At 48.2% G+C, this 13,524-nt stretch overlaps 1 protein-coding gene across 3 annotated transcripts in view; it reads left to right on the top strand.

Moving 5' to 3' along the window:
• Positions 1–11,426, top strand: part of ARPC2 (actin related protein 2/3 complex subunit 2) — a 29,633-nt gene extending 18,207 nt beyond the window's left edge. For 2 of the 3 annotated variants that reach the window (XM_081813620.1, XM_081813622.1), the window contains 5 exons: positions 469–562; positions 5,948–6,074; positions 7,561–7,706; positions 8,163–8,263; positions 10,973–11,426. In XM_081813620.1, the coding sequence (XP_081669746.1) occupies positions 469–562; positions 5,948–6,074; positions 7,561–7,706; positions 8,163–8,263; positions 10,973–10,997 (493 nt within the window). In that variant the 3' untranslated portion in view covers positions 10,998–11,426. The remainder of the gene's footprint in view (positions 1–468; positions 563–5,947; positions 6,075–7,560; positions 7,707–8,162; positions 8,264–10,972) is intronic. The other variant, XM_081813621.1, reaches the window with a different exon arrangement.
• The last annotated feature ends 2,098 nt before the right edge of the window (positions 11,427–13,524 follow it).

Raw genomic sequence — 13,524 nt, 5'->3', positions numbered from 1 at the left:
TACCAGAAGTTGGCAAAAGATGAAAGGGGAATCCAGTGCTTTCCTTTAAGGCACCACTATTGAAGGTCCCCTTCAGTCATACAGCCTGGGTAACGAGGAGGGAGAGGGGACTGTGCATTCTGTGTGTTTGCAACTCTTGAATCCTCTACATAGTAGGACTCTCCTAGTATATAAAGAAATTTTTTAAAGTGAAGTTCTGAGAGTTAGTAACCCCAGATTCCATGTCCTACCACACAGACAAGTCAGTACCAGCTACTCAGGGTGATTTTCCTCTCCTGCCTCTCTCAGGGCATGCATGTGTTATACTGACTTTGTTGGTCATACATACTGAGTCTCCCTTGGCATGCCTTGTTTTATGAACTAAGAGATTTAGGACTTTACCCACCTACTTCACTTTGGAGATCGAGTTCTTGACAGAGTCTCATGCTGATTCTGTACTTCTTACCTCATGGGTTTTGTTCCCCTCAGGTACGTTGAATCTAAAAAGGACAGAGTCACAGTAGTCTTCAGCACAGTGTTCAAGGATGATGACGATGTGGTCATTGGAAAAGTGTTCATGCAGGTATGGATCGGACTCTTATGGGGGGACACCATGGTGGTGATTTATACCTTGGCACTGAAGCACACCATGAGCATAGAAGAGAGAACTGGCCACTGTGAGGGTGCCAGCACTTGTTGAAGATTTCATTAAACAGCTCGCACCAGACTCACTGCGTGTAGTTTTTCCTTAGCGCCTTTAGCCTTTTGCAGGACTGGATTGGACTGGAGAGTGAACTGAGGATTAAACATACTAATGGTATGACTGAGTTTTAAGCACCCTTGCTGCCATAGGGTCCTCGATTTAAAGCTTAGTCATGTTTCCTACCCTTCCTGCAGTTTCTGGCAAGGTCCATTCTTGGCTTGATTGAGTACTAAAGTCTTCTCAGAACAGAATCCCTAGAAAATTCCTAAGTAGTAGATAGTATATCAGTTAGGGTAGAGTCGTTGAGCAGACAGTGAGGCAAATTGGCTGGAGTTTGCCTGAGGTCACCATAGAGCGCCTCCTTCAGAAGCAGCTCACCTACCAAGAAGAGGAACGGGGCTTAGTGGGACATTTTGTAATTGGATTTCTGGTACAGTTGGACTCCAGTTTGATACAGTACTCCGTTGTGGTAGTGTCATGCTGTCTGCTAACCAGTTGCTGGCGCTAAGATAATGAGAGCTTGTCGTTGAAGTGATAACCAGGCTGATTTCTTCCCAGATGGCTCAGCATTCAATATCTAGTACAGTGGGTAAATTTTCCAACACCTTTTGTACGTTCATTGTGTTGCTTGGCAGGGTGAAGAGATTTAAGAATTCCGAGACGGAATCTTTTTTGCTACATGGAGTTGAAAAATGGTTGTGCTTAATGTAGTGAGGATATTTTATGGGTATCCTCTCTAAGCGGCTAGGGAAATACTCAAAAGTGAGAGCCTCAATTTCATCCATCTCTAGTGGCTTTTTGTGTTTAGTCTAATTAATCAGAAACTCTAATTTTGGAGCCACAATGCAGAAAAATTAGGATATTGACACTTTGAGCATTTGAGAGTACTAAACTTTGAAAGAGAGAGAGTGTGTGTGTATACACACAGATACATAGACCTATATCTTGGGTCCTAAATGTAAGCTTCCAGACAGGCATTTCATCTGTTTTTAGGCAGAAATGACAGGGGAATTAAATGCAGTAGCTTAGAAATTGGGCTGAATCCAGACTGACAAACTAATTTTAAAAGCTATGAAGTATATATTTAGATTTGGCTCGTTTTTTACCAGTCTTGTTCCATTTTATGCTTTAAACAGACCTTATCTTGGAGAGCTTACAGGAGATTTGTTCCTTAGGAGAGTATTGTGTATTTTTTTGCATATGAATTTAAACTCCTCCCTCAAAATACATGCAGTAGGGCACTGGTCTAAAAGGGAGAAGCAAGTCTCTGCATTTTTGCACTGACAGTATCTCTAGTTAGTGACTGGACTGGCACCATGCAGCCCCAGCTGGTGTCCCGGGCTGTGAAAAGGCTGTGCTCGGGAAGCCATCTGCCTTGCCTCCTTCTCCACGGAGTCGAAGGCTGGGGCAATTTATTTGAAATGACCTTAGAAACCTGGGCTTATTTTGCTAGATTTTACTCCAAAATAAATCATCTGAGACTTTTCCTGGACTTCGTTATTTTAAATTCCTAGAACAGTGGATGCCTAGCACAGAATGCTGGGACCCAGGGACACTGTTTGAAGTTCCTCCACGTCACTGACTTGCTTGCTGTGGGCCTTTATGGGTTTTCCCCTCCTGGCGTGGACCTCAGTTTGGTCAGAACACGATTCCTGCTTTGGCAGTCAGCAGGCCAACTCTGAGGGATGCTTCCTGCCTTTGGGAAAAAGACGGAGTTTCCATTCCCCACTCACATGGATATTTTAGTGTTTGCCTTTGGTGCATTATCTTTGTCAGCATGCAAGCTGAGCACTAGAGAAAGTCTGGTAGATACCATGTCACTGCTCATTCTGTGAAAAGCATTAGGAACAATACAATTTTGGAGATTATAGAGTATGGTGAACTAGAATATTTTTCATATTTTTAGATCTTAACGTCCGCCCCATAACCAAGAAAAGTTAAACAGAGACCACTGGTTTCTGTATGTTCAGGGACAAGACACAAGCAATCTGCCTCTCAGGCAGGTGTGAAGATAGGATGTTGAGAACCCTGTCTACCTGGTTGCCTGTGTGGTTATAGCTGTAGGATGTTTTCCTGAAGTGGGAGCACTGAGTGAAAGTCAGGAGCTTTAGTAGATACTGCCAGACCCTCCTCCACGGAGGTTGTACCCTTTTGCCTCCCACCTACAATGCATGAAAGTGTCCGATTTCCCAGAGTATGTTGTCAGACTTTCGGATTTCTGCCAATCTGATAGATGAAAAATGGTATCTACATTCTCTTGGGAACAAGGTCCAACATCTTTTCTTAGGTTGAAGGCTATTTATTTTTCTTCCCTGTGAGAGGTCTCTATCCTTACCCATTTTTCTATTGGGTTGCTAATCTTCTCTATTTCTTTATATACTAGAGAGATTAGCCTTTTATCTATGGTAGGAGTAGCAAATATTTTTTCCAGTTTGTCATTAGAGTTTGTGGAGTTTTTTTTCCCCTCAACTCAGAAGTTTATTTTCACATAGTTAAGTCAGTCTCTTCTGTGGCTCCTAGATTTTGAGTCATAGTTAGAAACTCCTTTCCTACTCTAAGATTGTAAAGAAATGTACCTGTATTATTTTTTAGTATTTTTACAGTTTCATATTTTACACATAATCTTTGATTACCTGTTCAGAGTTTTCTCCTGGTATATGGTATGAAAGATGCATCCATCATTTTTTTCTAAATGGCTACCCACTGGTCTCAGTAGCCATTGTTTCAAGGCCCATGTTTATACTACCAATTTACGATGCTACCTTTATCATATACTCAGTTTCTGTGTATACTTGGATTTATTCTGAACTTGCTATCATAAATTGTGCTTTGATGGAAGAGAGAAATAGTATTGTGATACTCAAAAGACATCCTAGTTGGAGGAAGAAAAAAGAGGCATCATTGTTGACACGCACAGGACAAAGACCCTAATGAAAAAGGAGAACTGTTTGGGTGGGTTGGTTGATTTGTTTCTTAAGTATTATTTAAGAGCGTACCAAGAAGAAACAAAGACGTGACAGCGCCGAAAGGATAGACCCAAATCAGAAGTGCATTTTTAACCAGATCCACGTGTCATTTTCCGTACACAGAACTGATGGAAGCCACGCTAATAGGTCACCATGGGTTTACATTCACCCCATCTGGGTATGAATGCCAACAGGTACCAGTGATTTGGAGCCTTCGAGAAACTTACTAAACACAAGAAAACGCTGGCAGTTATTATCTGTTCTATTTTCTCTGCTTCCCCCCACCCCGGGGGGGGGGTGCTAAAGAGTAAAAATAAAAAGTGAGAAAACCTCCCAACCCCTTTCCAGAATGAAAAGTAACATTTTCTAGAGAAGGGTAATCTCAGAAGCTTTGCTTTAGGAATTTCCATTTTGAATGATCTTGACTCCTTCCATACCTCTCCGAATATTTTTCATTTGAGAAACAAAAGATAGGGAGCTAACCTAACCTGGCTATGTTAGTTTATCTTCCACCAAGCTTTAGAAGCCAAGCAGTGCCAGCTCAGGAGGCAGGGTGGTGGAACAGGTGAGATTCCAGACTGGGCGTTAGAATTCCTCAGATGTTATCCTTTTGCCACTAATTTGCTGAGGGCTTGCTGCCCTGTGCGCATTCTTCCTACCTACAAACGGAAGCATTGTTCCTGTCCCTTCCTTTACAGTGCCACAGCTGTAACTCAGCTAGGGTAGAAAGTGCTTACTTTCATTCAGCAAGCCATGTGCTAGCCAGCCTCTTTGAAGGAAGAGGAATGGATACAGAGTAATAAAGGAGGATCCTTGGCTTGCAGAGCTTACAACCTGGTAGAGAAGCCAGATGCTTTAGTGCATAGTAAACTGCCATAGTAGAGACTTAGAAGACATGGGAACTCCCGACGAGATGGCAGCCAGCTACCCGAGTCTTTTGGAGATGGCAGGATAGAGGAGGTCATAGCTGAGCAGCAGCAGAAGAGCAGTGCAGACAAAACAGCCCTGTTAGCATGCTTTCGGTACTCCTAGAACTACCTAGCCCTTGGTTCCGTCCTTCGGCTATCACTCAGTGAATTTGGATCACCCTGTTTTACTGGCATTGCTGGAAAATCTAGTTCTGTTCTTGCAGATCTGGGTTGAGACAGGGATGCCTTGTATCACTTTGGTATGTACAAAGGAATGTATGCATTAGAAAAGCTTGAGGTTTGAAGATTAAAACATAGGGGGGAATGGCCTGGTTTTTACATCCTCATTTTCCTGTCGTTTGATGAGGGTGGGGACGTTTTGTTATGGATGATGAGCTCTTAGGCAGAGTGGTGGTGATTGAGTCTATAGCCATTCAAGACCAGAATTAACAGTCAGGCTTTCACTTCTCATGTCACACAGCCGCCTCCTCTCAGCGAACCCTAAAACAACTCAGCTTCTTTAACTCCGTTGTCTTCTGCCCCTGAGAAGGGCTTACATTTAGTCTAAAGTTCTGATTGGTGGATTCTAAACAGTAACGGTCTAAGATACCTCCATGAAACAGGACTTGTGCAAAGGTCCAGAGCCCTGAGAAAGCCTGGTTTTCAAGAAAGGGGAAGAAGCAGAGATGGGGGTGGGAGGGGTGAGAAATGGGCCAGCTCATAAGGGGCTTTCAGGCAAAGATGAAAGGAGTTAAGATTTTATCTTGAGTCTTAAGCATGCTGGAGCCTAGGTTCCATGAACCCTGAGATTGTCAAGATTTCCTGATAAATACAGGCTCTTCACATGAAATCAAAAGAAACAATCAGCAGTAGTCCTTAATCCTAAATGTAACCTGGTTCTAATGCTTTGCAGTTCGTTGTCAGTTTAGTGTCAGATGAACTTTAATTGCCTCTTTAATTGCCTCTGTCATTCCCAAACAAGAGAAAGGGAACAGGATTAAGAATGCTCTCATCAGGGGCGCCTGGGTGGCTCAGTGGGTTAAGCGTCTGCCTTTGGCTTAGGTCATGATCCCAGGGTCCTGGGATGGAGCCCCCGCATTGCATCGGGCTTCCTGCTCACCGGGGAGTCTGCTTCTCCCTCTGCCACTCCTCTCTCTCTCTCTCTCTCTTTCTCATGCACGAGCTCTTAAGTAAATAAATCTTTTGGGGAAATCTTTTTGCATCCGGATCGCATCGGTAGCAGCCGGCACTTGTCCTGCTTCATTTCAGGTGTTTCTTCTTAGCCCTCTGCCAGTCTGGGGTGCTACAGAAGTCACACCCCGTAGGGCCAGCCTTGTAGTGGAAGTTGCCATTCATCTCACGTCATGCTCTCTTCTGGTTGCTTTGTGCAGGAGTTCAAAGAAGGCCGCAGAGCCAGCCACACAGCCCCACAGGTCCTCTTTAGCCACAGGGAACCTCCTCTGGAGCTGAAAGACACCGATGCTGCCGTGGGCGACAACATTGGCTACATTACCTTCGGTGAGCAGGCTGGAGGGATATGCCAGGTCGTGCACCTCTGGTGGCTTCCCCTGCAGGGTGCCTGAAACGGCACAGACCTTTGTTAAAATGGGAAAGGGGCAAAAGCGGGCGTACCAGATCGTTCTTGTATGCCCGTGCTCTGACTGTAGGAGGGTGTGCCATAATCATTTTCTTTTTTCCCTGTTTTTCTTAAATCCTGGGGGAAAAAACAGAGCCCCTGATGTCAAGTGTTAAGAGTCGGGACCACATGAACATCACTAAGCAGCTGGGTGGGAGGCAGTTCTCTTGCATTTGACATTTCTTGGTTTTTTGCTTACTAAGCCAGAGCTCTGGCCATGATTCACTTACTCCACTGAAGAAGTTCAAGTCTTCCCTTCTTATGGTTACTCCAGACGAGTGAGCTTGGCTTCTGATTATAGCTAACAGTTGGGAATAACAGCTCATTCACACATTGCACCCAATGCCACTAAAATGTTGCCTTTTCTGAAATTTAAGTCACCTCAGTACTGAAGGTGTACCTGTTTATTGGTGATGAGCCCACCGACTTACCATGTTCCGTGACCTCTAAGCTACACGTTTTCTTTCACTTGACTGTACTTGAGGCTGGGGCGCAGCTTGCAGTGCATGCCATGCGGTTTAATTGGCAGCCTTTCTCGTTATGCTGCAGAAACGGTACAGTCGCTATGCCACATAGTTAGCTCTTGTCCTGCTGTTCGTTTCTTCTCGGCAAATTGACACAGAGGTCCCACCCTTTCCTTTGAGGTATTCCTTTTCATGTTAGCAAACGTCCCGCTTGGAGGATATTGCTGCTGCTGAGACCACTGAGTAGAGTAGGTACAGGAGATGGAGAGGGTTCCAGAAAGCTGAAGGGAGGGGTGGAGACGGCGGAGTGGCTACAGGGGGCTTCAGTGCATGGCACCATGGGAGGGGCTTTTCTCATCCTCCGGCCAAAGCAGCTCGTGCTACCTGTTCTCATGAGAAGAGTTGAGGTCCTGGGAGCTTAGAGTCCCTCGTTTTCACCCCAAGACCACAGAACCAAGTGCCTCTGTGAAGGCTCAAGCACCATGGATGGAAGATAGGCAGCTTTTGTTTCCTAATGCTGATGTCTAATAAGGTGTTTTCTCCAAAGGCCCCCCGCGCCCCCAGCCAGCGGTACCACCTTCTCAGGAGACTGCTGTGCCGTAGAGGCAGAGGCTGGTAGGCGTGGGGCAGGCGGGGCATAGATGGCAGAATGCACAGCCACAGGCTAGAGCCCAGACCTGGTGTGATGCCCAGCACTAAGCCCTTTCCTGGGGAGCCCTGGTGTTCTGCCATGATCTCCTCCATTTGCACTCCCTGGTACCTGCCCTGTTACAGTACTTATCCCTTCCTCGTGAAGGAGAACACTTTGACAAAGCCTAGGTGTGATGAAACAAGCGCATTGTCCTCAGGCAGGGGCAGGGAGAGCTCAGGGCTGACTGTAGGCTCTGATCTTCCCGCCCTTCAGCCTTGATGTTACACCCTGATGTCTTGTTTATGTCCCTGCCGGCAGTGCTGTTCCCTCGCCACACCAATGCCAGCGCTCGAGACAACACCATCAACCTGATCCACACTTTCCGGGACTATCTGCACTACCACATCAAGTGCTCTAAGGTGAGAAGGGCCCACGGCAGCTCAGCTCCTATGCTCCGGGTCATTCTCTCCACCAGAGTTAATAACATAAAAAGTCATTTCTGGGTGGGCTGCACCTGGCTGGCGGAGTCGGTAGAGCGTGCGACTCTCGATCCTGAGGTCGTGAGTTCGAGCACCACCACGGGGGGTAGAATTTACTTTAAAAAAAAAAAAAAAAGTCATTCCTGTAGTCCAGGCTGTTACTATGAACTGTAATGGTTCTAGAGACTTTTAAGATAATCATGGCCTTTCTTCCATCTCTCCCCATAGTAGAGAGATGCAGATGTATCTCCAGAAAGTTGCCCTCCTGCTTGCCTGCATATGGCCCTGTGTCAGTCCCAGGGCATATGTTCCCAGACCTTCCTGATAACGTCTACTGAAAGCAGAGCTGTTTTTCTAGAACATGACTGCTTCAGTACCCATTGTGTTTGCTCCCAGGCCTATATTCACACACGTATGCGGGCAAAAACATCTGACTTCCTCAAGGTGCTGAACCGTGCACGTCCAGATGCCGAGAAAAAAGAAATGAAAACAATCACGTGAGTAGGGCGGTCTCAGAAGCAGGACCACCTTCCTTTCCTGATTTCACCAAGAGGGAAATAGTGGATGTTGATGACCTGGCCCTCCAGGTGTCTGGGCAGCAGGTACATGTGAGAGGCAGGCAGGGTCGGCCTGTAGCCACCTGACTGACTAAAGGCGAGATGGACAGGTTTTCACTCCTGAGTGGGCCGGGCTGGATTCACTTGTTTCCACATCTTTGTGAGCTAGGGGAATGTCAGCTAGGGAAAACACAACGGGACCTTTTTACTGAGATACACTGTGTTCTCTTTGGGCCTGAGTTAGGTCAGTCCTCAAGATCTTCCTGGAGAAAGGGAGAGATTTGCTTATGGACATTTAGTTGAGTGAACAGGCCTGGAGCCACCCCTTAAGTGTTTTTATCCCCTGGTCTGCTGCTCGGCAGTTTTGCATGGAGATGACGTTGTCTTTCTCAGGGATGGAATTGTCGAACTGGGGGGCTCCAGTGTGTGGCTCTATGCAGGAGAGGCCAGCATGGTCTAGAGCCTAGATAGGGATTTAGGTCTTTAGGCAAAATGTCAGGGTTTTTTGGTTCCTCCTCTGTGAAGTTGAGGTGATCCTGTTCTCAAGATAAGGAATAAGTGCTTATCTGCCAGCTTTTGTTCCCATTGAACTCAAGTCTTGAGGTGAACTAAGCTTCTGCACATCCCTCACAGCCAGGGTATTTGCCAACGCCTGCTGCTCTCGGGGGGGGACCTTCAGCAGGTATGGTGTGCACAGGGCTCCGGGTTCCCTCCCCTGGCATGGGAGGCGCCTCCTGCCAAGCTAGGTTCTGCTGCCACCTGACAGGATGAGAGCGGTGCCTGACTCCTGGTACCGGAGCCGAGGGTTTTCAAGCGCAGAAACCTCTGATGGTTATAAAAGCACTTGAAGTCACTCCTGACTTCTTAGGCGAAGGCTTTAGAGGCTGCCCATCTCATGAAATTGGTACCAAAGGCTTCTCTCAGTACTAACTCTATACCTCCTGCCCAGAGCCTGAGGAGTGGGGTTCAGTCTATAGTTGGATCCTCTGCTTCCAGAGGGGTGTCCAGGTGCCATGGTGACAAAATGGCAGCATCACACCTCTGCTCTGCAGCTTTGTGGCAAGGCCTAAAGTGGGCAAAACTGACACAGGGTGGGGAGGGCGTATGTCCCGGGACACACATGCTCTTTGCGCCTCTTCTAAAACCTGGCCTCCCTCCTGGGGTTTACAAGTTCCCCTGCCCCTCTTGCTTTCCACAGGACTGCCCTTCTCACAGGGCACTGCTGTGGTGACTTAGAGCGGGAGGTGACCAATGCTGTGCCATTTTCAGGGCCAGTGGAGAGACTGGCTCGGAGGTGAACAGGCAGCCAGGCATAGCAGAAGGAAGCCTGACCTGGCCAGCCCGTCCTACACCAAATGGGAAGGCTGTCTTCGTAAATACTCTGTCATGGGGCTGCCTGTGTCCGCTGCAGCCCTGGAACTTCTCGTCTGTCCAGAAGAGCCCACCGAGGCAGCCACTGCCCAGTGTCTCCCCACAGGGCCTCTGCCCTGCCGTGTTAGCCTGCCGGCAGGTGGTCCTAGAATGCTGCGACATGGGTGCGGTCGTAACTGGGGAAGGACAGCTCCTTGAAACCAACAAATTGTCCGTAAACCTCCTTCCTGGGAGCTAAAAAGAGCAGCTTTGCCTTTTTCTGTCCTGTGACCTCTCTTTAGCAGAGATGGGCCCCAGGAAGGAGGAGGGGGAGGCAAACAAGCACATCCAAGCTGAAAACCAGATCATGTTACTAAGGATGAGTAGAGAAGCCAGGACAGACAGACAGACACACACACACACACACACACACACAGAGACACACACCCACACACACACACACACCCACACACCCACACACACACACACACACACACGACAGTGGAAATGGAGGGGCTGCATGGAATAAGATGGCAGGCCTGGCTTGGTGCTCTCGAACGCTCGCCAGCTTTGCATGGAGGGGTGGGGTTGTAAAATACGGTTTCAGTTTGGGGTGGCTGAGACATTCAGGACAGGAAGATTTAGCCCCCCTTTCTTTGCCCCAATTTCTCATAGTTCCCAGCCCTGGCTTCCAGGCTGCTTTACCAAATGAGCTCTGTCTTTGGGAACCAGCCTGTTCCCAAAGCTGGCCCTTCCGGAGAAATCCTGGGTGGGACAGAAGGCCAGGACTCAGGAGCCTAAAGTCAAGCGAGTGTTCTGTAACCCGGAGTCTGGTCACCGCATGGCAACACAAAGTTCTTGCACTTGGAAGTTTTGAGCATCCTGCTCCCATGGTGAAAAATAGAAGGAACTGCTGTGTGCAAGGCTGAAAAGGTACAAGCTGTGTAAGGGGAGCCTGAGCTCTCAACCCAGAAGAGGGTCAAGCCCAGTTTGAAATTCAAGTAGGTCTAGGCCATCCAGACATTGTGGGCAAGGGATTGTCCTGTCTAACTTGGTACATCGACCGTCCTTGTGGGTGTGGCACAGGTGCTCCCTGGTCTCCCCGAAGTAAGTATTCAGCAGGAAGAAAGAGCTGATCAACTCTCTGTGGGAGCTGGGCCTTATTCCGGGCCTAGAGTTCCCGCATCTTCTGAGGAACGTTCGCACCTGTGTCTGGTGTCTCTGAGATCCCATCCCGGGGGCGGGGGTCAGGACAGGGGAGCCAGAAACCGGCCTTCACACTTCTCTCTGCTCTTGAAGGGGGAAGACGTTCTCATCCCGCTAACTCTCGGGAACAGGAAGAGGAGGCGGCTGGCAGCTGAAGGCTGGAACGCTTGCTACTGGATAATCGTAGCTTTTCATGTTGCACCTCTTCAGGTTCTTAAGGGATTCTCCATTTTGGTTCCATTTTGTACACGTTTGGAAAATAATCTGCAGAAACGAGCTGTGCTTGCAAGGACTTCATAGTTCTCAAGAATTAAAAAAAAAAAAAAATTCCACTTGATCAACTTAATTCCTTTTCTTTACCTTCCCTCCCTCACTCCCTTGCCTTCCTCCCTCTTTTCCAAGCTGTTGCGCTTTGCAATATGTTACTGGTAATGAGTTGCAGGATAATGCAATCTTAACTTGTTTTCTCCTAAGTATTTGAGTTCAAAACTCCTGTATCTAAAGAAATACGGTTGGGGTCATTAATAAAGAAAATCTTTCTATCTTACATGAGAATTTGCTGGGTTTCTAGACTGAGTCCAAAAGGGGGGAAGGGGGAGGAAGGGTACACATGGTGCTGCCCTTGAACCTACAGACCCAAATCTCGGAAGCCTTAGATCAGGAGTCCCTCGACAACCCCCCCCCACCACCACCACCCCTTTGAGGAGAGAGAGGATGGCTGGCTAATGAGTTCTTAGTTGGCAGTTCTGAATAAACGTGAACGTGCTTCCTGTAAAGCTTACTTATTACTATGTCTGTCTGGCCAAGAAGCTTCCAGGACTGTGACAGTCACATGATGTGTTTTCTGGCTTATTCTTTCATCATAAATAATGCACAGCACTTCCCAAAATGCATTTCGTGGCCTGTGTTCTGCAGGACAGTGATGGGTGTTAGGGTGTGGACCTAATGCAGACATTAGAGTAACTGGCCACCCTTTTTCTTCTCATACAATAGCCCAAAAGACTGGCCTTCCACAGAATTCCCTTTGGGGAGATGCTCCCCTAACAGTACCGAGCCTAGCAATGTATGCTGTCCCCCAGCTAGCAGGACACTGATCCCAAAAATAAAACCGTTCAGAAAATTTGGTAAAGAATTACAGGAGAGTTTTGTGAGCACCTGAAATGGTCTGAGGACCATCCTGACCGTTTTTAGCTTCTTGCTTTCCCTTTTAATTTGTCTCCATCTAGTGCAGTGGGTTTCATACTGGTTTGAGACCCATTCATGAATCGTGAACTGTCCTGACATTTTTGTTTCCGAAACTTGTGAGATCACTGTAGGTTCATATGCTGTCGTAAGAAATACTACAGAAATTCTGTGTGTGCCCTTCACCCAGCTCCCCCCAGTGGTAGCATCTCGAATGACGGTAGTGCAGTATCTCGGCCAGGACTGCGTCGTGGGCACAGTCCGGCCTGACTCGTGCGTGCATGCATGTCTGCGTGGGGGGCAGGCGGGGCAGGTGTGTATTTCTGTGTGTCTGTCACGTGTGTAACTTCATTACTGGCCTTTTTTTTTTTTTTTAAGATTTTATTTGAGAGAACGAGTGAGCACAAGTGGGGGGAGGGGGAGAAGCAGACTCCCCTCTGAGCAGGGACCCCGATGTGGACTCGATCCCAGGACCATGTGATCATGAGCTGAGCTAAAGGCAGACGCTTAACCGACTGAGCCACCCAGGCGCCCCAGCTTTTTTTTTTTTTTTCTCTTTTCAATGGGATAGTATAGATCAGAGTACATCACATTTCTCAAGGGTAAGTATTGATTTTGGAGTGTGTTTGTTCATGTACACACATCTTGATTAGATTATAAAACACCCTTTTTTACTGTGGGTCACCATCAAGAAATCTGAAAGCTATATAGGTCATTCAGTCACCTGGACTCCATGGAAATGGGCTCTTAGTTTGGGGCTCAGTGCCCATCCCAACAAACCTGTGCACTGGGGAGGAGTGGCCCCTTGTCACCCGTTTCCGGTGGGTGGCAGACCTGGAAAAGGAAGTACCCGCTGCTGCGTCAGCCCTGTCCTGGGCAGCCCATACTTAGCAGTTGCCATTTCCATTCCCTTTGGTCCCATTGGAAGTGAAAACCCTCGTCCCAACAGCTCCTGAGGCCAAAGACCCAAACCTGGGTCTGCTCTGGGGGCTCTTCTGAGTTCAAGCAATGCTGCCCCCTTCAGGGATTGCTGAAACACTGCAGTGGCCCGGAGGGGGCCGTGAAGAGTCTGGCTTAACCCTAACAGGAAGGACAAGGGTTTCTTCTGCCCAGAGACCTGGCTCAGGGCTTCCTGAGGCCAAGGTCCTGGCCAGGATTGTGCCCAGGGCCCTCCAGAGGCTCCCAAGGGCTTGTCTGCTCTTGCCTGCGGGGAGTGACGAGTGTTGACAGCGGCTCCTGGAGGCCAGCCAGGGTCCAGAAAGCCCCGGGGCCTCCTTGCCTCCACTCATCCAGTTAGCGAGTGCCCCAGCCCCTGCATACCACACCCACCCGGCCCTGGGCCCCCACGGTCAGCAAAGAGCTGCCAGTATCCAAGAGAATGGAGTGGACGAAGGAGGCCCAGGAGGATTCCCTGGCAGGGTTGGGCCCCGCCATAGCATAGAGGCTGTGCCTGAGGAGAGGAG

Source organism: Leptonychotes weddellii, chromosome 3 (assembly GCF_054177405.1).
Source record: "Leptonychotes weddellii isolate Sample4059 chromosome 3, ASM5417740v2, whole genome shotgun sequence".
Lineage (NCBI taxonomy): Eukaryota > Metazoa > Chordata > Mammalia > Carnivora > Phocidae > Leptonychotes > Leptonychotes weddellii.
Note: the sequence above shows the minus strand (reverse complement) of the source record. Positions and strands in the feature narration are given on the sequence as shown.